This window comes from Scyliorhinus torazame, chromosome 13 (genome assembly GCF_047496885.1).
Source record: "Scyliorhinus torazame isolate Kashiwa2021f chromosome 13, sScyTor2.1, whole genome shotgun sequence".
In the NCBI taxonomy this organism is placed as follows: Eukaryota; Metazoa; Chordata; class Chondrichthyes; order Carcharhiniformes; family Scyliorhinidae; genus Scyliorhinus; species Scyliorhinus torazame.
The window spans coordinates 23,558,395-23,582,360 of NC_092719.1; the positions used below are offsets into that span (position 1 = coordinate 23,558,395).

Below are 23,966 nucleotides of genomic sequence, written 5' to 3' on the forward strand. Positions count from 1 at the left end.
GCGATACAATTTTCCTTACTTCATTTGATGCAAGTAGACAGTGTTTACCAACCAGAAACCCTGGATGAACAGGGATAGCCACTGCTTGCTGAAGTCTAGGTTCAAGGCGTTTAAATCAGGCGACCCTGACCTATACAAGAAAGCCAGATATGATCTAAGGAAATCCATCAAAGATGCCAAAAGACAGTACCGGCCCAAGCTGGAGTCCCAGGCTAGGCATACAGACCCCTGGCTGACCATAGCAAGGTCTCCAAGACATAATGGGCTACACGATGATGGCATGCAGAATCGGCGGCTCCAACGCACCCCTCCCTGATGAGCTCAACGCATTCTTTGCCCACTTTGAGTAAGAGGTCAGCGAGAGCGTGCCCTCCAGCCTGAAAGCCTCGCATGAACTTGTATCCGAGGTCACCATTGCAGATGACAGAGCAGCCTTCTCGAAGGTCAACCCACGGAAAGCCACTGGCCCGGAAGGGGTACCCGGACGAGCACTCAGGTCTTGCGCGGATCAGCTGGTGGTGTATTCACAGACATCCTCAACCTCTCTTTACAACAATCTGAGGTCCCTATCTGCTTCATCATGTACCAAAGAAAAGCCAGGCAGCGTGCCTTAATGATTATCATCCAGTGGCTCTGACATACATCATTATGAAGTGCTTCGAAAGGTTAGTCATGGCACGAATCAACTCCAGCCTCCCGGATTGCCTTGATCCCTACAGTTCATCTACCACTGCATCAGGTCCACAGCAGATGCCATCTCCCTGGCCCTGCACTCAACACTGGAACACCTAGATAACAAGGACACCTATGTCAGACTCCTATTTATTGACTACAGCTCAGCCTTCAAAACTATTATTCCGATGAAACTCATCTACAAACTCCGTGGCCTGGGCGTCTGCTCCTCCTAGATCCTGAGCTTCCTAACCCACAGACCACAATCAGCAAGGAAAGGCAACAAGTCCTCCTCCACGGTCATCCTCAACACTGGTGCCCCACAAGGCTGAGACCTCAGCCCCCTACTATACTCCTTATATACCTATGACTGTGGCTAAATTCCCCTCCAACTCGATTCTCAAATTTGCTGATGACACATTGTAGTGGGTCGGATTTCAACATTGACGAGACAGAGTACAGGAATGAGATAGAGAATCTGGTGAACTGGTGCGCAGACAATAATCTCTCCCTCAATGTCAACAAAACAAAGGAGATTGTCATCGACCAGAAAGCCTAGAGGAGAACATGCCCCTGTCTACATCAATGGGAACGAAGTAGAAAGGGTCGAGAGCTTCAGGTTTTTAGGTGTCCAGATTACCAACAACCTGTCTTGGTCTCCCCATGCCGACAATATAATTAAGAAAACCCACCAACGGCTACTTTCTCAGAAGATGAAGGAAATTTGGCATGCCAGCTATGACTCTCACCCAAGACCGTAGGAAACTACGAAAGGTCGTGAATGTAGCCCAGTCCAACACGCAAGCCAGCCTCCCATCCATTGATTCTATCTATAATTCCCGCTGCCTCGGAAAGGCAACCAGCAAAATTAAGGATCCCACCCACCCTGGACATACTCTCTTCCACCTTCGTCCGTCAGGAGAAACATTCAAAAGTTTGAGGTCACGTACCAACCGACTCAGGAACAGCTTCTTCCCTGTTGCCATCAGACTTTTGAATGGACCTACCTTGTATTAAGTTGATCTTTTCCCACATCCCAGACATAGCATGCAAGAAACAACACTTTTCACTGTATACTAATACATGTGACAGTAATAAATCAAATCAAGAGTTGGCAATATTAATAGTGATCCTAAGGCACATTTTTTAATCATTGATGGCATCTATGATAGTTGCCCTTTTTGCTGTACAAAATGTGACATCATGCAGGTACCAAGCTCCAAATTCTTAACCAATGCTGCTACTTTGGTGTTTAATTGACGATTAAAGGGCTGGTGCTTTGCTCAATTCGTTTTTAAATTTGAAGTTGCAATATAATTTGTTCAAAAAATATACTGATATTGCTCTTTATAGAACTATAAACCCAAATATCAGATGTTACAAAAGATTTATGAAGTGTGTTTTGGATAAGTTCCTGGAATAATGTTCTGAAGCAAAGGCTGGGAGCTAAAAGCCTCTTATATAAAAAAAAATAAAAAATTTCAAGAATTTGCATTTATAGATCCTGGCCCCGGGTCACTTTGTGTGGAGTTTGCACATTCTGCCCGTGTATGCAAGGGTCTCAGTTTATAACAGACAAAATATTCAAACAAAATTTTCATTATTACAAAAATATCCACGACACAACCCACCCATCCTCCCTCAATATTGTACCCAGACACGCATAGTAAATCCTACTAGACTGACCAAGCAGCCCCCCCCCCCCCAACCTCCCAACAGCTGACGTTAACCAACTCCTTAAAAAGGCTGCCACCTTGAGTAAAACACATCCCCTGACCCTCTCATGGCATATTTATTCTTCTCCGGATGCAGAAATCCCACCGGGTCCTCTAATCAAGCCTCAGCCACAGGTGGCGCTGGAGTGTCCACCTGAGCAAGACTCATCCGGGCTGTTAGAGAGGCAAAGGCCAAGACATCTACCGTCTTCCCCTTCTGCAGCACCGGCAAGTCCGACATGCCAAACATTTGCTCCATAGTAACACTCAGAATCCCTGACATTGTTTTAGAAAAAGGAAAACCAAAAATCAACAAGCCTGGGGCAAGACCAGAACATGTGCGTGTGTTTCACAAGCCCCCTAGAACCCCGCTAAAAACGTTGTTCTTTGCCTAGCAATTTGTCTGAGAAGCATATCTGCTGCATAAGGTTCTATTTCCTGTGTTGAAGCACAAGCACACCCTCACGTTACTTTCTATTTAACAGCGATTGACAAGTGTGGGATAACCAGGGGTGGGAGGATGTAGTCATTAAATTCACATAGTGAAGGATTTAAGAGTGTATATATGCTCTTTTGATGCTTGCTTGATTACCTTGTGAAGGTGTGGGCGAGTTTTGAGTTTTAATTTGAATTAATTTGGATGATGCTGGGGAAGACCATGATGTATCGGAAAATACAATCACTTTCCTGCTTTTTGCATGTTGAGTAATAATTATAAGATCTGATTCATCTGTTTGCATTGTCGGATTCCTCAATGATGGCTTGCCCTGCAGGAGGACCTGTCTGTCTTTCCTTGCCCTATGCTCATCTATTAATATTGTGTCAACTTAGAATAAACTCATCCATTTTGTCCAGTAAATGTATCTCCAATTAGAGCTCTTTTGAGAGCCCCAAGCATATTTAACAAGGACTCTGTTCAGATACTTTTCTGCTGTGAAATGCCTTGTGCCATTGTTAGAAATTGGGTGGAACCTGCAGATTTTAGTGCAGTTGAACCTATTTTTAATGGGTGAGTTTCCTTTGGAGCATTGAGCTTTGCTGACCTGCGAAATATATTTAACTAGTTGCTTGAGTTACATCACTAAGTATGCTGATGAGTTGAAGTGGCATCAAATTGAAGACTAACAATGTCAAATAGGGTGCCAAATTTGATGCCAAGAAATCTTGGGTACAATTCTTGTTAACATTAAAAATAAACATCTAAGAATACCGAAGAGACATCAGGGAAAGCCCTTTAAATTGGCAATGCAATTATCTTTTAAGAATATTAGCCTGCCATGTTGTATCAAAATGTAAAATAGATTTGAGATCAATACATTTTTGCTAACCATGGGAGATGGTTGGAGTTAAGGTACAGATTAGCTATATAATTAGTGGAAGAGTGGCATACTCTTCCCATGTTCCAAAATCTGCTTTATAAGACGTACAAAATAGTCTCCTTGTAATAGTTGGCCTCCAATGGGCCTGAGGAAGATGAGGGCAGATTTAAATACAAAAACTGCATGTTTAAAAAAACAATAAAATGCTGGAAACGTGCAGCAGGGAACACCTATGAACGTCAAACAAAATCCATTTCTGGTGTGGGTTGTTTTATTTGAGCTGAAGGATCTTACTGATGAACATCATTTAAAAAAAAAAAAGAACAGAACGAGAGGGAATAAACTTAATGCATGTTCTTTTACATTCCCATACATGTACAAAATGGCGAGTAAAGTGTGAATGTTCTCCAAACATTTGCTTTCTGTCCATGGTTCCAAGGTATCTGGATTTTCTCTTTTGGGTTTTGTCAAATTCCATTCACCCACTGAGCATAGATCACCACCAATTCTTTATCTTTTGTTGCTGATTTATCCATGATAATCTTCCTTTTCTCCAGATGGCAGATTATCCAGCTGTTAAATTATCCATATTTGGGGTTAACTGAGCTTAATTTTTTTGTATTAAAGAGTTGCCTAAATCCTTAAATTATTTTGTAACCCTGTTGCTAGTTCCAGCATGTCTGCTATATTGGTGGTTGTTGCGTTTATCATAGAATTTACAGTGCAGAAGGAGGCCATTCGGCCCATCGAGTCTGCACCGGCTCTTGGAAAGAGCACCCTACCCAAGGTCAACACCTCCACCCTATCCCCATAACCCAGTAACCCCACCCAACACTAAGGGCAATTTTGGACACTAAGGGCAATTTAGCATGGCCAATCCACCTAACCTGCACATCTTTGGACTGTGGGAGGAAACCGGAGCACCCGGAGGAAACCCACACACACACTGGGGGGATGTGCAGACTCCGCACAGACAGTGACCCAAGCCGGAATCGAACCTGGGACCCTGGAGCTGTGAAGCAATTGTGCTATCCACAAGGCTACCGTGCTGCCCCTACGGAAGTGATGGATTGTTAGATGTATCTCTGTTGCATCAATGATAGAACTCATTAAAATATATGTTTGGAACGAATGCTGTGGCACTTGATGCAAAAATAGATTTGTTTTTGAGAAGTCTGTTTACTTGGAATACAAACATAAACCATAGGGAGTGGGGGGGTGGAAGGAGAAGACCATTTGGCTCATTAATGTCAGTCCCTCCCACATACCGTACCTGTGCAGTTGTGGTCATAAACTCATCCAATCCAATCTCTACATTTGTGATTATATTGACTATTGGAAGAATCTTCTGACAAGGCTGTTACTTGTTTTCTCGATTACTGTTTTCTGTGTTGTTTTCTGAATCATTGCACTGAAATGTTTTTTTAATGTCATTCTTCTGGTAACTTAGATACAACGGGGGAGAACATTGCTGAGTCGTTGTTAACTGAGGGATTGGTTGCAGTTCGTAGGGAAGGAATTCGAGGAGCAAAGTGAGTAGTTCTTTTTTTAAATGCTCTTGATGAATTGGAAGAAATTGTAAGGATCTATTGTGCCTTCTCTGTCCTCATAATCCATAGAGTAACATTGGACTTGCTAACGTGTCCGAGGCAAGGTGTAAAACAAAAGCAAAAAAAAAGTTGAATTACCAATTTGCTTCCCCCTTGGTCCAGTTTTCCTTGCCTTCAACTGTATTTTTGGTATGGGATTGATGAATATTGTTATGAATATTATTTTGTGAAAAATGTCAGGGTGCTAGGTTTTCCTCCCTCAATCCAAATTTGTGATCCATTCCAAGTGTCTGCAAACAGGAGGGCCTGGTAGCATTCATCTCCCTTGATCACTGATGGGACAGTTCCATAACTGAACAACAGAGTTCAACCCGCAAAGATCTGTTAACTGAAGCTTGCTAGCATCCTTTTGAAGTAGGGTAGAAGTTTTAGAATTTAGACCATAAGACATAGGAGCCATTCGGCCCATCGAGTCCACTCCATCATTCAGTCATGGCTGATTTCAACTCCATTTACCCGCTCTCTCCATAGCCCTTAATTCCTCGAAATCAAGAATTTATCAACTTCTGTCTTAAAGACACTCAACGTCCCGGCCTCCACCGCCCTCTGTGGCAATGAATTCCACAGACCCACCACTCTCTGGCTGAAGAAATTTCTCCTCATCTCTGTTCTAAAGTGACTCCCTTTTATTCTAAGGCTGTGCGCCCGGGTCCTAGTCTCCCCTGCTAATGGAAACAACTTCCCTACATCCACCCTATCTAAGCCATTCATTATATTGTAAGTTTCTATTAGATTTCCCCTCAACCTCCTAAACTCCAATGAATATAATCCCAGGATCCTCAGACGTTCATCGTATGTTCGGCCTACCATTCCTGGGATCATCTGTGTGAATCTCCGCTGGACCCGCTCCAGTGCCAGTATGTCCTTCCTGAGGTGTGGGTCCCAATATTGCTCACAGTATTCTAAATGGGGCCTAACTAGTGCTTTATAAAGCTTCAGAAGTACATCCCTGCTTTTATATTCCAAGCCTCTTGAGATAAATGACAACATTGCATTTGCTTTCTTAATTACGGACTCAACCTGCAAGTTTACCTTTAGAGAATCCTGGACTAGGACTCCCAAGTCCCTTTGCACTTCAGCATTATGAATTTTGTCACCGTTTAGAAAATAGTACATGCCTCTATTTTTTCCAAAGTGCAAGACCTCGCGCTTGTCCACGTTGAATTTCATCAGCCATTTCTTGGACCACTCTCCTAAACTGTCTAAATCTTTCTGCAGCCTCCCCACCTCCTCAATACTACCTGCCCCTCCACCTATCTTTGTATCATCGGCAAACTTAGCCAGAATGCCCCCAGTCCCGTCATCTAGATCGTTAATATATAAAGAGAACAGCTGTGGCCCCAACACTGAACCCTGCGGGACACCACTTATCACCGGTTGCCATTCCGAAAAAGAACCTTTTATCCCAACTCTCTGCCTTCTGCCTGACAGCCAATCATCAATCCATGTTAGTACCTTGCCTCGAATACCATGGGCCCTTAATTTACTCAGCAGTCTCCCGTGAGACACCTTATCAGAGGCCTTTTGGAAGTCAAGATAGATAACATCCATTGGCTCTCCTTGGTCTAACCTATTTGTTATCTCTTCAAAGAACTCTAGCAGGTTTGTCAGGCATGACCTCCCTTACTAAATCCATGCTGACTTGTCCTAATCCGACCCTGCACTTCCAAGAATTTAGAAATCTCATTCTTAACGATGGATTCTAGAATCTTGCCAACAACCGAGGTTAGGCTAATTGGCCTATAATTTTCCATCTTTTTTCTTGTTCCCTTCTTGAACAAGGGTGTTACAACAGCGATTTTCCACTCCTCTGGGACTTTCCCTGACTCCAGTGACTTTTGAAAGATCATAACTAACGCCTCCACTATTTCTTCAGCCATCTCCTTTAGAACTCTAGGATGTAGCCCATCTGGGCCCGGAGATTTATCAATTTTTAGACCTCTTAGTTTCTCTAGCACTTTCTCCTTTGTGATGGCTACCATATTCAACTCTGCCCCCTGACTCTCCTGAATTGTTGGGATATTACTCATGTCTTCTACTGTGAAGACTGACGCAAAGTACTTATTTAGTTCCTCAGCTATTTCCTTGTCGCCCATCGCTAGATTACCAGTGTCATTTTGGAGCAGCCCAATGTCTACTTTTGCCTCCCGTTTGTTTTTAATGTATTTAAAGAAACTTTTACTATCATTCCTAATGTTACTGGCTAGCCTACCTTCATATTTGATCCTCTCCTTCCTTATTTCTCTCTTTGTTATCCTCTGTTTGTTTTTGTAGCCTTCCCAATCTTCTGACTTCCCACTACTCTTTGCCACATTATAGGCTTTCTCTTTTGCTTTAATGCATTCCCTGACTTCCTTTGTCAGCCATGGCTGCCTAATCCCCCCCCCTCTGATAACCTTTCTTTTCTTTGGGATGAACCTCTGTACTGTGTCCTCAATTACTCCCAGAAACTCCTGCCATTGCTGTTCTACTGTCTTTCCCGCTAGGCTCTGCTCCCAGTCGATTTTCGTCAGTTCCTCCCTCATGCCCCTGTAGTTACCTTTATTTAACTGTAACACCTTTACATCTGATTCTACCTTCTTTCAAATTGCAGACTGAATTCTACCATATTATGATCACTGCCTCCTAAGTACTCCCTTACTTTAAGATCTTTAATCAAGTCTGGCTCATTACATAACACTAAGTCCAGAATGGCCTGTTCCCTCGTGGGCTCCATCACAAGCTGTTCCAAAAAGCCCTTCTGTAAACATTCAATGAATTCCCTTTCTTTGGGTCCACTGGCAACATTATTTACCCAGTCCACCTGCATATTTAAGTCCCCCATGATCACTGTGACCTTGCCTTTCTGACATGCCCTTTCTATTTTGTGGTGCATTTTGTGCCCCTGGTCCTGACCACTGTTAGGAGGCCTGTACATAACTCCCATTATGGTTTTTTTTGCCTTTGTGGTTCCTCAACTCTACCCACACAGACTCCACATCATCTGACCCTATGTCGTTTAGTGCTATTGATTTAATTTCATTCCTAATTAATAAGGCAACCCTGCCCCCTGTGCCCACCTCTCTGTCTTTTCGATAGGTTGTGAATCCCTGGATGTTTAAATGCCAGTCCTGAACCCCCTGCAACCACATCTCTGTGATGCCTACCACATCATACCTGCCTGTCACAATCTGGGCCACAAGCTCATTACCTTGTTCCGTGCACTGCGCGCATTTAAATATAGCACCTTTCATTCTCTATTGACCGTCCCTTTTTGTTTTCTTAGTGTGGTGGACCTTGGTTTACTGAGCCTTTCCATACACTGTCATATTTTGTGAAATGGGGACGATCGTAACCTCTCCTGAGTTCTGTATTTTTGTGCTTTTTTGTATTCTTAAGCAGCTACGCTTCCCACTGATTACTTCACTACTTGGTTCCCTGACCCCCCCCCCCCCCCCCCCCCCCCAAATCTCTAGTTTAAACTCCTATTGACTACCCTATTTACTCTTTTCGCCAGAGCACTGGTCCCAGCTCGGTTCAGGTGGAGACCATCCCAACGGTATAGGTCCCCAATGTCCCAAAACTGATGCCAGTGTCCCATGAAAAGGAACCCCTCTTTCCCACACCACTCTTTCAGCCACGTGTTAACCTCCCTTATTCTTGCCTCCCTATGCCAATTTGCACGTGGCTCGGCCAGTAATCCGGAGATTATGGCCCTTGAGTACCTGTTTTTTAATTTGAATCCTAGCTCTTTATAATCTCTTAACAGGTCCTCTTTCCTAGACTTGCCTATGTTGTTGGTACCGACATGGACCACAACAACTGGATCCTCCCCCTCCCTCTCCAGTATCCTTTTGAGCCGGTCAGAGATGTCCCGCCCCCTAGCACCCTAGCACCGGGCAGGCAACATACCATGCGGGACTCTTTATCCTGCTCACAAAGGATACTATCTATCTCCCTGATAATAGAATCCCCAACAATTACAACTTGCCTATTTACTCCCTCCCCTTGAATGGCCTGCTGAACCATGGTGCCTTGGTCAGCTGACTCATCCTTCCTGCAGCCCTGTTCGCCATCCACACGGAGGAAGTGCCTCGTACCTGTTGGACAGGGTCAGGTGCTGAGGCTCCTGAGTTCCTGACTGCTGGTTCCCTTTACCTGCCTGACTTGCAATCACACCCTGCTGTCCCTGGCCACTGGCAGGATTTAAACTATTTTCTCTGACAGGTGTGACTGCCTCCTGAAACACAGTGTCCAGGTAAGTCTCCCTCTCCCGGATGTGCCTCAGTGTTTGAAGCTCAGACTCCAGCTCATCAACTCTGAGCCGGAGCTCTTCGAGCAGCCAACACTTAGTGCAGTTGTGGTCGCTGCAACTCGCAATGGGATCTGCCAGCTCCCTCATCAAGCAGCTCAAGCACATCACCTGACCAGCCATCTCTAATTAATTAATTAGTTTAATTTAAGTTTACGAGTTGAGCTGTGTTTTTTAAAAATTTGGGGCAGATTTGCTATCACCCAATCGGATCACAGCTTCCCTCTGACGTCACTTTTGAAAAAAAAAGTGGAAAACAGGAAGTTACCGTTAGGTTTTTATACTCACACAGAGACTGCTCCTCCTCCTCCGAACGGCTCCCGAAACTAGGCCGCGATCCCCGGGTTAAAGTAGGTTTTTATACTCACACAGAGACTGATCCTCCTCCGAACGGTTACCTCACTTGCACCAAATTACCAAGTTTCAAATTCCCACTCTGGATGTGTCTTACTCACTCAGGCTGTGTCTCTTTGACCTGCGCAACGCTTTTGCATGCAGTTTTGTAGGTGATTGTTATTTTGTTCTATCTTGCTGCATTTGTACAGAGGAGATGATCTGGGAGAAACTCATTAGTTTTTAACTAATGGGAAAACTGCAGATACTGCTGCAGGTATCCCTCATTTCTTCGTTCTCTCCCCACTAATCTGCCCACCACACACACACACACCTGCTTTCTCTCTCTCCCTCTTTACTTATTTTTTGTTGTTCTCTCTCTCTCTGAACAGTAATGAGCTGACATATGTTTGCATTAATATATGCTTGACAGCACGTCACTTTTCTCAGCTGGAAAGCTGACTTTCGATCCTGTGGGGATGTGCCATCACTTGTGATTTTACTGAAATTGGAAACCTCATTGTGTGGGGAATTGGTGGAGTGAGAGGGGAACCTATTTATCATCCATCACAGGAGTACACAGTAGTGTATCAATTGACACTTTCTTTTATTATTTTTGCCAATCCCCCGCCCCAAAAACCTGGGATTTCTGGGTAGCAATTGAATGGGTTGACTTGGCATTTCTTCCCTGTCCCCACCCCATATTCTGCTCCTGCCCACCACCCACCTTTTTCCAACCCCCGCCCCGCCCAAACTACCAATTTTCATTTCTCCCCCCGCCTCCTCCTCCCCAATCACCGCCTCTTGATCTCCCTCCACCTCCTATCACTCCACCATGGTCAAGAGAACCCAATCAATAATTTGCAATGACTGAGTTTAACTTGTCTGTTCAAAACTTGGTGGGGGACATAGAGGAGAAGGAAATGTGTTTAGCATTTAGAAAACCAAAAAGCGGTTTGCTATTCTTTCATGTTGTGTCATGTTTTGCGTGTATGGTTAGTGATATTTAGTAGAATTTGATACAGCTGACCTGGAATGTCTTATTGTGAAGTATGTTTCAGGAAGTGGCACAAAACATCATGAAATTTGTTATGCCCTGCAATAGTTGGAGTTGGCTTTGTGTCAGAGATTCCTCATTGATGAATTTTCAATATCATCCCATCGCATTGGACAATGCAGGGAAGACTTAAGTTATATAGAATTACTGCACCGAAGAAGACCGTTTGGGCCAATTAGCCTATTGATTGATTGATATTTATTGTCACATGTACCGAAGTACAGTGAAAAGTATTTTTCTGCGGCCAAGGGAACGTACGCAAGTACGTACATAGTAGACAAAATAATCAGCGACAAAGTACGCTGTTAGTGGTGCATCAACAAAGTGATTGGTTACAGTGCGGAAGAAAACATAAAAGAGAGTTATTAGTAATTATATATGAAGTGGAAAAGAGTTTTAGTAGGTCAGAACGGTGATAAGAGAGAAATGAAAGGGGCCTGGTTGAGAGAGCTGGCAGAGAGTCGCATGTTCCGGTGCCATCTTTGAAACCATGCTGGTATTTATACTCAAAATGAGCCATACTTTACCTCAAACTAGCAGTGAAGAATTTCTTTATAGTCACCTGAGAGACTGGTTTAACTTCTAATCTGCAAGAGTGCACCTGAGAGTGAAGCATGCCCTCTGTATTTCATTGGACTGTTAACCTAAGTTATGTGTTCTTGGTGCGGGCTTGAACCCACAGCCTGCTGACACAGCACTGACCTACAGCTGACATAAGATGCAGGAAATGCCCAATCATGCTCCTAGATTCAAGGGCAATGCTGGTAGAGACCTGGGAAGGGAATTGTGTACAGGTTTCTGCTAATGCTGTTGTATTTCTCTCTTAGTCCCGAGCAAACCCGACTTTGTGAACTTGAGGATCAAGCAAAAGCTGCTAAGAAAGGAATGTGGGGTGAAGGAGGAGGTTCACATACCATTCGAGATCTGAAATACACCATTGAAAATCCTCGCCATTTTGTGGACTCCAATCATCAAAAACCAGTTAATGGTTAGTGAACCAGGTTAACTCTCCCAAATGCGATAGCTTTTAATGTTCAATCTTTTGCATCCTGAGTTTCACTGTGTATTCAATTCTTGGTGTTTGCATTCAGTAAGTCATTGTTAACTGTGGTGAATTGGCAATATTTGAGGCTGTTTACAAAAGATGCTCATGATGTCACAGATGTGTTGGTTAAATGACTGACATAACCAAAATTACACCGGGATCTGCCTTGGCATGGAGTGCCGCTGGTGTCTCTGCTCGGGCCTCAACCTTTTACAGATGGGCCGAATGTCCTCCTTCTGCAATGTAAATTCTATGATTCTATGAATTTATATCAATGACTTGGATGAAGGGAATGAAGACGTAGCTAAATTTGCAGGCAACACGAAGATAGGTAGGAAAGTATGTTGTGAAGAAGACATAAGGGGCGGGAATCTCCGGTTGCCGACGCTGAAATTGCAATCGGCAGGGAAATACCCATTTCTGACGACATCAGGGGCGGCTCTGCTTTCATGATGCTCCGCCCCCTCCATAGCGGCGTTCTCTAGGAGCACGCCGCAGGCCGTATCGACGCCACGTGACGTTGCCTGAGGCCCACCCCCGATGCTCCGCCCTCGACTGGCCGAGATCCCGACAGCGTCAGTCACGTGTGCTATTCATTGTCTGGAATTTGGCGTGGCAGCTGCGGACTCAGTCCAATGCCGCCACAGTCAGGGGAGGGCTGATCCGTGGGCTGGGGTGACTTTGGCAGGGTCTGAGCACTGTTGGGGGGTGGTCCGGGGCTCACAAGTTGGCCAAAGGGGGGCATTATTTTGCAGTCTGGGTCCGTGTGCGGCCGGTGCCATGTTACATGCGCGGCCACGGACCCGGCAATTCTCTGGGCTGCATCGGCAGCTAGAGCCAGGTGCTCTACACTGCGCGACTCTAGCCCCCAGCCAAACTTCGAACTTTGGGTTGTAAAACGCCACCGTTCCTAGCCGGGGTCAGGACAAAGCCTCAAAATCGGAGAATCCAGCCCAAAGAGTTTGCAAATGGAAAATAGGGTGCAAAATGTGAAGATGTTCACTTTGGCAGGAAGAATAAAAAAGTTGAGTATTACTTAAATGGAGAATGACACAGAATACCATGGTGCGGTGTTTTTGTGCATGAATCACACAGTTAGTTTGCAGATGCAGCATGTAGTCAGGAGGGCTAATGGAATGCTAACCTTTATTATGAGAGGAATTGATCATAAATGGTATGCTTCAGTTATACAGGGCATTGGTGAGACCGCATCTCGAATACTGTGTGCAGCTTCAGTCTTGTTTAAGGAAAGATATAAATGCACTGGAGGTAGTTCAGAGGAAGTTGACTAGATAGATAACTGGAATGAGCGTGTTGCCTTGTGAGGATAGGTTGCAAAGATTGGGCATATTTCCACTAGAGTTTAGAAGAGTGACGGGTTTGTTCATTGAAGTATACAAGATCCTGAGCGGTATTGACAAGGTGGATGGATGTTGAAACAATGTTTCCTCTTGTGGGTGAATCCAGAATTAGGGGACACTTTAGAAATTAGGGGATCCGTCACTTTTAAAATTAAAATAACACCTGACCGTCAGTGTGGAGTTTGTACTTTCTCCCCGTGTGCGTGAGTTTACTCTGGGTGCTCTGGCTTCCTCCCACAGTCCAAAGACGTGCAGGTTAGGTGGATTGGCCATGCTAAATTGCCCCTTAATGTTCAAAGAGTGGGCTGGAGCTTGTATACATGTATACCAGGACTTTACGGTGGAGCTGGCGAGGAGGCGGGCTGCCTTCAATCTGGTGAAGAGGGCACTGTACATTAGCAAGGTGCAGTGCGGCATTGTATATCCAGCGAAGCTGAGGGTGACTTACAAGCTCAGGGACTTTTATTTTGGAACGGCGGAAGCAGCGGAGGAGTTTGCGAAAGCAGAAGGACTATGGCAGAACTGACAAATTGAGGAATGGCCATGTGCCGATTTAACCTCATGACTGTATTTTCTTCTTTTTTGTATCACTGTGCGCGGGTGATAAAAGTATTTTTTAAAGCGAAACAATGTTTATTCTATGAACTCAAGTTAACCTTTTTAAAACATAGTGAACATCTTAGCAACCATTCATTCAAATACAACCCCCAAAGACCACAACACTAAGTAAACCGTTAAGCTTTCCTTTTTAACATCCATACAACTTAAAAACAAAACATTTATCAGAAGCACATCAGGTGAAAGTCACTACTGAAAACATTTATAATTCTGAATTCACCAAATGATCAAGAGATAGTCTTTTGATGGCAGAGAGAACAGCAGTACACCTGCTTGGTCTGGCTTCAGCTCCAACACTGAAAACAAAACTAAAACACATCCTGCAGCAAACAGCCTAAAACGAAGTAAAAAGCTGACGAGAGCCCAGCTCCACCCATTCTCCGACATCACTGCAGTAATAAACACCCATTTCTTTAAGGTACTCTCACTACAGATATTTATATACACACCCATTTATAAACACCCATTTCTTAAAGGTACTCTCACTACAGATACTTCGATACACACCTATTTATAAGCACCCATTTCTCAAAGGTACTCTCACATGACAATATTAAAAAAATTAATGCTGCCTCCACTCGCTCCCACATCGACCCCTTCCCCACTACCCATTTCCTAATCATCGAAATATTGGCCGCCCAGTAATTGTTAATAAAGTTTGGAAGGGCCAGGCTCCCCCCCCCCCCACTGCACCCCCGCTCAAGAAGGACCTTCTTCACCCTTGGGGCTTTCCCGGCCCATATAAAACCCGAGATCGCCGCATTCATCTTCCTAAAAATGCCTTAGGGATGAAGATTGGGAAGCACTGAAACACAAACAGCAATCTCGGGAGGACTGTCATCTTCACAGTCTGTACCCTCCTTGCCAATGACAGGGGGAGCACGTCCCACCTACGGAGGTCCCCTTTCATTTGCTCAATCACCCTGCCCAAATTTAGTTTATGAAGCTGACCCCAGTCCCTTGCTACCTGAATCCCCAGGTACCTAAAACTCCTTCCCACCACTTTGAACGACATCTCCCTCAGTCTCCTCTCCTGCCCCCTTGCCTGGATTCTTATGGAGAATTTAAACTGTGCAGCTCCTCTTCCTCCGTTTCAACAATAGTAACCACAAGGAAACATAGAAAATAGAAGCACGAGGAGGCCAATCGGCCCTTCAAGTCTGTTTCGCCATTCATTATGATCATGGGTGATCAAACAATTCAATCCCCTAATCCCGCTTTCCCCCATATCCTTTGATCCCCTACGCCCTAAGTGTGATATCTAATTGCTTCTTGAAAACATGCAATGCTTTGACCTCAATTACTTCCTGTGGTAACGAATTCCACAGGCCGACCACTCACTGGGTGAAGAAATTTCTCCTCATCTCTGTCCTAAATGGTCTACCCTGTATCCTCAGACTGTAACCGCTGGACACACACCATCGGGGACATCCTTCCTGCATCTACTTTGTCTAGCCCTGTTAGAATTTTGCAGGTTTCTATGAGATCTCCCCTCATTGTTCTGAACTCCAGTGAATACAATCCTAACTGATTCAATCTCTCCTCATGTCAGGCCCGCCATCCCAGGAATCAGTCTGGTGAACCTTTGCTGCACTCCCTCTAGAACAAGAACACCCTCCAATAAGGAGAGCAAAATTGCACGCAATATTCCAAGTGTGGCCTCACATAGGCCCTGTATAATTGGAGCAAGACATTTCTGCTCCTGTACGCGAATCCCCTCTCTATGAAGGCCAACATACCATTTGCCGCCTTTACTGCCTGTGATACCGGGGTTCGATTCCTGGCTTGGGTCGTTGCGTGGAATCTGCAAGTTCTCCCCGTGTCTGCGTGGTTTTACTCCGGCTCCTCCGGTTTCTTCCTGCATGTCCCGAAATACATGCTTGTTAGGCAAATTGGACATTCTGAATTCTCCCCCAGTGTACTTGAACAGGTGCTGTAGTGTGGCGACTGGGGGATTTTCACAGTAACTTCATTGTAGTGTTAATGTAAACTTGTGATACTAATAAAGATTATTATTACCTACATGCTTACCATCAGTGACTGGTTTACGAGGACACCCAGGTCTCGTTGCACATTCCCCTCTCCTAATTTATGGCCATTCAGATAATAGTCTGCCGTCTTGTTTTTGCTACCAAAGTGGATAGCTTCGCATTTCTCCGAATTATATTGCATCTGCCATTCATTTGCCCACTCACTCCACTAATCCAATTCACACTGAAGGATCTCTGCATCCTCCTCACAGCTCACCAATACAACTTGGTATCATTTGCAAATTTGGTTCCTTCATCCAACTCATTAATATATATTGTGAATAGCTGGGGCCCGGCACCAATCCCTCTGGAACCCCACTAGTCATTGCCTGCCAATTTGAAAAAGACCCGTTAATTCCTACTATTTGTTTCCTGTCTGCCAACCAGTTTTTTATCCACCTCAATACACTGCCCCTAATCCCTTACACTCTAATCTCTTATGCAGGACTTTTTCCAAAGCCTCCTGAGGTCCAAAAATACCACATCTGCTGGCTGCCCCTTGTCAATTCTCTCAGTTACATCCTCAAAGAATTCCAGTAGATTTGACGAGCATGATTTCCCCTTCATAAATCCATGCTGACTCTGTCCGATCCTGCCACTATTTTCTAAGTGCCCTGCTGTAAAATCTTTGATAATGGATTCTAGAATTTTCCCAACTATTGACGTCAGGCTTACTGGTCTATAATTCTCTGTTTTCTATCTTCCTCCTTTTTTAAATAATGGAATGACATTAGCTACCCTCCAATCTGCAGGAACTGTTCCAGAGTCTATAAAATTCTGGAAGGTGACCACTAATGCATCCACTATTTCTAGAACCACTTCCTTAAGTACTCTAGGATGTAGATTATCAGGCCCTGGGGATTTATCAGCCTTTAATCCCATCAATTTCTCCAACACCATTTCTCAACTAATTTTGATCTCCTTCAGTTCCTCCATCTCACTAAACCCTGCGATCCCCAGCATTTCTGGTACCTGATTGTGCCCTCATTTGTGAAGACATAACCAAAGTATGTGTTTAGTTGCTCAACCATTTCTTTGTCCCCTATTATACATTTCCCATTTTCTGACTGTAAGGCACCTACAATTGTCCTCACCAATCCTTTTCTTCACGTACCTACAGAAACTTTCACACTCAGTTTTTATGTTCCCTGTAAGCCTACCCTCGTACTCTATTTTCCACTTCTTGGTCCTCCTTTGCTGAATTCTAAACTGCTCCCATCCTCAGACCTGTTGTTTTTCTTGGCCGATTTGTATGCTTTTTCCTTGGATCGAATGTTCTCTAATTTCCCTTGTAAACCATGGATTGGCCACCTTTCCTGTTTTACTTTTGTGCCAGACAGGAATAAACAATTGTTGCAGTTCCCCTATGCGCTCCATGAATGTTTGCCATTGCCTATCCCTTTAAGTAACGTTTCCCAGTATATCATAGCCAACTTGCGCCTCATGGACTTCTTTGTAAATAAGATTGAGATCATCTGATCAGCTGCCCCAGCCACTTTCCTCTGTCCATTAGCCCACCAGGCCTTCAGCTGTTTCTTGACATGTGGAGTGAATCAAATTGGCTGAGGACTGGCATGTTGTGGTGCTGGGGACTTGGGAGGAGGCTGAGATGGATCATGCACTTAATACCTCTGGCTCATGTTGGTGATCAAATGCTTGCCTTTTGTATTGATGTGCTTAGCTCTTCCATCGTAGCTTTGGTCTGACCTGCTGGTTGTGGGATTGCTTCGCTCCACCTATCTCTTGCTGCTTCTGTTGTTTGGCATGCAGATAGTCCTGTATTTTGTGCCTTGCCACTTGTCATCCAGCTGGTGGGACTGTGCTAGCCTGGTTCCATTCTGATCTATCCAATCATAGCTAGAGTATCACCTGCAATTACTTCCTTTCCCGCTCTCGCCCTTTTCCTCCTATCTCTCATCTATAAGGAAGTCGGTTTTCACATATACATCTGTAACACCCAGTACTATATTGACGTCTCCCTGTCTATAAGTTGTAAGATTGCTAGTTTATGCTGGACGAGGAAGAATTTCCCCCAATTAAGTATTGGCCAGACTAAAGCCATTATCTTTGGTTCACGCTTCAAACTTGGTTCCCTAGCCAATGATTCTATCCTTCTCCCTGGCAACTGAGGCTGAACCAAACTGCTTGCAAACTTGACATGCTATTGGCACTGAGTTGAGCTTTCACACACACATCTGGCTCACGTATGCGCTCATGAGGGGCATAGACATTATGAGGGGCATAGACAGAGTGGATAGTCAGAGGCTTTTCCCCAGGGTAGAGGGGTCAATTACTAGGGGGCATAGGTTTAAGGTGAGAGGGGCAAGGTTTAGAGTAGATGTACAAGGCAAGTTTTTTACGCAGAGGGTAGTGGGTGCCTGGAACTCGCTACCGGAGGAGGTGGTGGAAGCAGGGACGATAGTGACATTTAAGGGGCATCTTGACAAATACATGAATAGGATGGGAATAGAGGGATACGGACCCAGGAAGTGTAGAAGATTGTAGTTTAGTCGGGCAGCATGGTCGGCACGGGCTTGGAGGGCCGAAGGGCCTGTTCCTGTGCTGTACATTTCTTTGTTCTTTGTTCACCCCCTAAATCAACTGGGGTTGGATAGGTGCGATGACAGCAGAAAGAGAGACCTGGAATGAGGATGAGGGGCACCTGCACGTGGGTGCCTGTTGAAGGGAGCTAGGGGAAAGCATAGTGAGTGGTGGTCCAACACACCCCAAAATCTTTCGATCTCCACATACTTGGTTGCCTTTGTTTGTTCCTCATCCACTCATTAGTGAGCCTATCAGCAGCAAACATGGCAGAGAAACTGGCTGTGATTGTAGGAGCAGTCCCCCACAGAAATCTTCAAACTCACTAGCCCATCTTACTGCATTTTCAAATCACTCCGGGGGCCAAATAGAGGGCTCCTGAGATCTGCAGGTTGACATGCCTGCCGTAGCTAGTTCTGTGTCAAATTGTCCGTTACAGTGTTTATTGGAGGTTTTAAATTAATTGCTATAAAAATGCAAGTGTTTGCTGTTGCAGATAGCATCTGACTAATTCATTCTCTAGCATGGAGAGTGTACATTGTTGTCAGGGATCAGGACTTTGGGCTGGAACTTTCCATTTCTTATTTTCTGATTTTAGCCTTTGTTCTGTCATAGAACTTTTGCTTCTTTGTCAGGTGATTGTGGAATCAAGGCATCATCAGAACTTACTTCTCCACAACATCACCCACCTCCATCCTTGCCTCACCCCAGTATGCCTTTGCCAATTCTGGGCTCCAGTGCCAATTGTTGCTGGTCTCCCATCCTCTACTATGAACTCCCAACTTATTCAAAGCTCAGCCAGATCCATTGTCCCTAGTCAATATCACTATCATGCCCCCAGTGTGAAGTTTAATGTTTTGCAATTCAAACCCCCTCCATGATTGTGCATACTCAATCTCTTCACCCTTCTCTAACCTCCTGCTCTGCAACTTCCTGAATGTGGCTTTCTCCATCTCTCTTACCTATTGATATAACCATTAGCTACATTGGGATGAACACTGGCACCATTCCTTGAGTCCTCCTCTCTTCACTTTTCTTCAACTTTTTATGTTTAATAGAAAAACCCTTTGACTAATTTTTGATCACCTCTTGGCTCAGGGGCTGATGTGATTCTGTTTCTCTGCTCTGTAAACGCCTCTTTTCTACATTAAAGATGTCACACTAATGCAAGTTTCTGTTGTTCATGGGATGTGGACTGATTTTTTTCTTCTTCTTTGAACAGCTGTTATTGAGCATGTACGAGATGGAAGTGTCGTGAGAGCTTTGTTGCTGCCAGACTACTACCTGGTGACAGTTATGCTTTCTGGTGTCAAGGTACATTTGTCTAAAAAGATCTATGTTACATTTAACATATAACTGTATTGACTTGTCTGCAGGTTCAGACTGATTTCCAACTGGGCATGGCTGACCTTGTAAACTCAGTTTTTCTAATGCACTGTACCACCCTTTAATCAAAACAAAATTATTGCACCTTCGATAATTGTCCAATCACAATCCTTGTGTTTTCAGAATGTCTGTCAAAATGATAAAACGTGATTCTTTTGTTTAACTTTGGCTGCCAATACTCAACACTGCTCAAAAGCAAAATACTTCAGCTGCTGGGGAGAGTGATCTGAGAGAAGAACTGGAAATGCTGTGGAGAGAGAAAGAGAGTTAACTTTTCAGGTTGATGATCTTTCATCAAAACTCAGACCTGTTCTGATGAACAAAACATTAACTCTGTCTCTGTTCATAGATGCTGCTTGATCTGTTCATAGATGCTGCTTGATCTGCTGAGTATTTGGAATATTTTCTGTTTTTAACTTTGTATGAGCCTCTGAAAGCAGAGGGCAGTGGGAATAGTTGGAAGTAGAGGTTAAATTGAAATATATTTTGGAAGCAAAAGCTCCCTCACCTCAATGCGTAATATTTAAGAATAAGTCTATATTTTTGTTGCCATTTAATTTTCCCTTTCACCTCCATAAAAAAAATTATAATTTTCTACAAGGTTGTGTTTTAATCCATCCATTTGGTAATTCCGTATTTTTCATTTGAGAATTAAATTTTGCTGCTGAAGTTTAATATTGATAGAGTTCATCTCTACCATGGAGGATGGATATGAACACCTGTAATCCTAAACCTTTGATTATTTTTAAACTAAATCTTGTTGCTGAGAGAAGTTGCTAGTCAGAGGATATGCACCACCCACTCCCCACTCCAGTAGTGCCCCACCTTGAAGCTGTTTTCTGAGCTGGCTGCTGATAGTGTCACGGGAGTAAATTATTCCATGACACATGAGCTTCAAATGATTGGAGCGTAACTTATTTTTTGTTTATATTCTTTCCTGCCCCTGGCTTTCCTGTGCTGTCCATCACTGCTTGAAGTATCAGTAAAATATGCTGTGAATCCAGCTATTGTACAAGGATAGCTTTGTGATTTGTCCTTCTCAGTAAGTGCATGACCTCCTTCGTGTTTTCACCCTCTGCACTTCACCTTCTCTTAACAGACATGGGGGCTTTCCTTAGTACCTTGGCCAAACAATCAATATCGCCAAAAGCAAACACTATTATCTGGTCATTATCACATTGTTGGTGGGAGCTTGAGGGGAGAAATTGGCTGCCATGTTTTCTTTAAGTGACTGTACTTCAAAAGTACTTAGTTGGCTCTGGGATATCTTGGGGTTGTGAAAGGTACACCATATGAATGCAGTATTTACTTATTTTCTGTTTTGTGTTGCTTGTGTGACATATAGGATATTCCTTAAAATCAAACAATTTTGGAAGCAGAATTGTGAGCTCAGATGTCTGTTACTATTAACAATATATTTATAAATTTCTGGTAAACATTATACTTCCCATTCAGAAACTTCTCACAAAACCATTTTAAAATTCTGTTTGTTTTATTTGGAACCTGAACTTGGCTAACATGTTTCAATCTACAAAGTTCACTGATCAAACATTTAAATTTAGAATCACCTCTGCTTGTGCTTCCTTACGCCAGTTAGATTTTCTGACCTCCGAGCAAGAAGAATTTAAACACTGCTTTGCTTCAATAGTAGAATAACATATTGTACATTTGATTTATTGAGAGCAGTATCGCAGGAGATTTAATTTTTAAAAATATATTATTTTGTGCTCAGTGATGACGTGCTGAGGAATGGAGCACTTGCATTTCTGACCGCCTCTATCATCATTAAGCACTCAAGGCCTTGGATAGCATGCAGATGGAGTAAAACTCCCTTTACATTGTCAGTCCAGCTTTTTTAGATCAAATATTGCAAAATACAGTACAGAGCAAAGACCATTCTACATTTCAACATCCTACCTGAAATTAGAGATTGTCTAGTTCCTGCAACAGCCACTCTATGGTCTGTGGAATTGCAAACATGATGCCATTTTAGCCATGATGCCAGGTGCAGCAGGTAATAAGGAAGGGCAAATAGAATTTTGGCACTCATTGCTAATGGAATAGAGCAGAAAAGTAGGGAGCTGCGGTTGCTATTGTATAGGGCATTGGTGAGACGGCATCTGGAATACTGTGCACAGTTTTGGTCCCCTTGCTTGAGGGATGATGTAAATCCAGTGGACGCTGGAACACAAAACACATTTATGGAGGAGATAGATAGGTTTTTAATTAGTGGTGGAATGAAGGGTTATGGGGAATGGGTAGGAAGTTGGATGTGAGGCTGAGATGAGATCAGCCATGATCGTACTGCATGACAGCGACTCGAGGGGCTGAATCGCCTACTCCTTCTGGTTCTTGTGTTATGCTCGAAGAGGTATTAAGTTAAATTGAGGTATTAAATGAATGCTTCGCATTTGTCTTTACCAAGGAAGATGATGCTGCCCAAGTTATGGTGAAAGAGGAAGCTATTCACTCACTTGAAGGGTTAAAATTGATGGGAAGGTATGGAGTAGGCTGTCTCCATAAAGTTGATAAGGCATCAGGACTGGGTGAGATGAATCCAAAGATACCCGAGGAATAGTGTGTGGAAATTGCAGAGGCATTGGCCATAATATTTGTCTAGAATCAGGGTGGTTGCACCGAACTTGAGAAATACAAATGCTACGCCTTTATTCAAAAAAGGATATAAAGATAAGCCCAGCAACGACACAGAACATAGAAAAATACAGCACAGAACAGGCCTTTTGGCCCATGATGTTGTGCCGAACCTTTGTCCTAGATTAATCATAGATTATCATTGAATTTACAGTGCAGAAGGAGGCCATTGGGCCCATTGAGTCTGCACCGGCTCTTGGAAAGAGCACCCTATCCACGGTTAACACCTCCACCTTATCCCCATAACCCAGTAACCCCACACAACACTAAGGGCAATTTTGGACACTAAGGGCAATTTATCATGGCCAATCCACCTAACCTGCACATCTTTGGACTGTGGGAGGAAACCGGAGCACCCGGAGGAAACCCACAAAGACACTGGGAGGATGTGCAGACTCCGCACAGACAATGACCCAAGCCAGAATCGAACCTGGAACCCTGGAGCTGTGAAGCAATTGTGCTATCCACAATGCTACCGTGCTGCCCTTAAGAACAAATAAATCTACACTATATAATTTTACTGTAATCCATGTACCTATCCAATAACTGCTTGACGGTCCCTAATGTTTCCGACTCCACTACTTCCACAGGCAGTGCATTCCATGCCCCCACTACTCTCTGGGTAAAGAACCTACCTCTGACATCCCCCCAATATCTTCCACCATTCACCTTAAATTTATGTCCCCTTGTGATGGTTTGTTCCACCCGGGGAAAAAGTATCTGACTGTCTTTATCTATTCCCGTGATCATCTTATAAACCTCTATCAAGTCGTCCCTCATCCTTCTCCATTCTAATGAGAAAAGGCCTAGCACCCTCAACCTTTCCTCGTAAGACCTACTCTCCATTCCAGGTAACATCCTGGTAAATCTTCTTTGCACCTTTTCCAAAGCTTCCACATCCTTCCTAAAATGAGGCGACCAGAACTGTACACAGTACTCCAAATGTGGCCGTACCAAAGTTTTGTACAGCTGCATCATCACCTCACGGCTCTTAAATTCAATCCCTCTGTTATTGAATGCTAGCACACCATAGGCCTTCTTCACAGCTCTATCCACTTGAGTGGCAACTTTCAAAGATGTATGAACATAGACCCCAAGATCTCTCTGCTCCTCCACATTGCCAAGAACTCTACCGTTAACCCTGTATTCCGCATTCATATTTGTCCTTCCAAAATGGACAACCTCACTTTTCAGGGTTAAACTCCATCTGCCACTTCTCAGCCCAGCTCTGCATCCTATCTATGTCTCTTTGCAGCCGACAACAGCCCTCCTCACTATCCACAACTCCACCAATCTTCGTATCGTCTGCAAATTTACTGACCCACCCTTCAACTCC

The 23,966-nt window shown here is 43.9% G+C and overlaps 1 protein-coding gene across 1 annotated transcript in view; it reads left to right on the top strand.

The window, feature by feature from the left end:
- The window catches only part of snd1 (staphylococcal nuclease and tudor domain containing 1), a 1,317,969-nt gene that overhangs the window by 20,689 nt on the left and 1,273,314 nt on the right, over nucleotides 1-23,966 (top strand). The window contains exons 4-6 of the mRNA XM_072471188.1: nucleotides 5,157-5,238; nucleotides 11,825-11,985; nucleotides 19,815-19,906. Of these exons, the coding sequence (XP_072327289.1) occupies nucleotides 5,157-5,238; nucleotides 11,825-11,985; nucleotides 19,815-19,906 (335 nt within the window). The remainder of the gene's footprint in view (nucleotides 1-5,156; nucleotides 5,239-11,824; nucleotides 11,986-19,814; nucleotides 19,907-23,966) is intronic.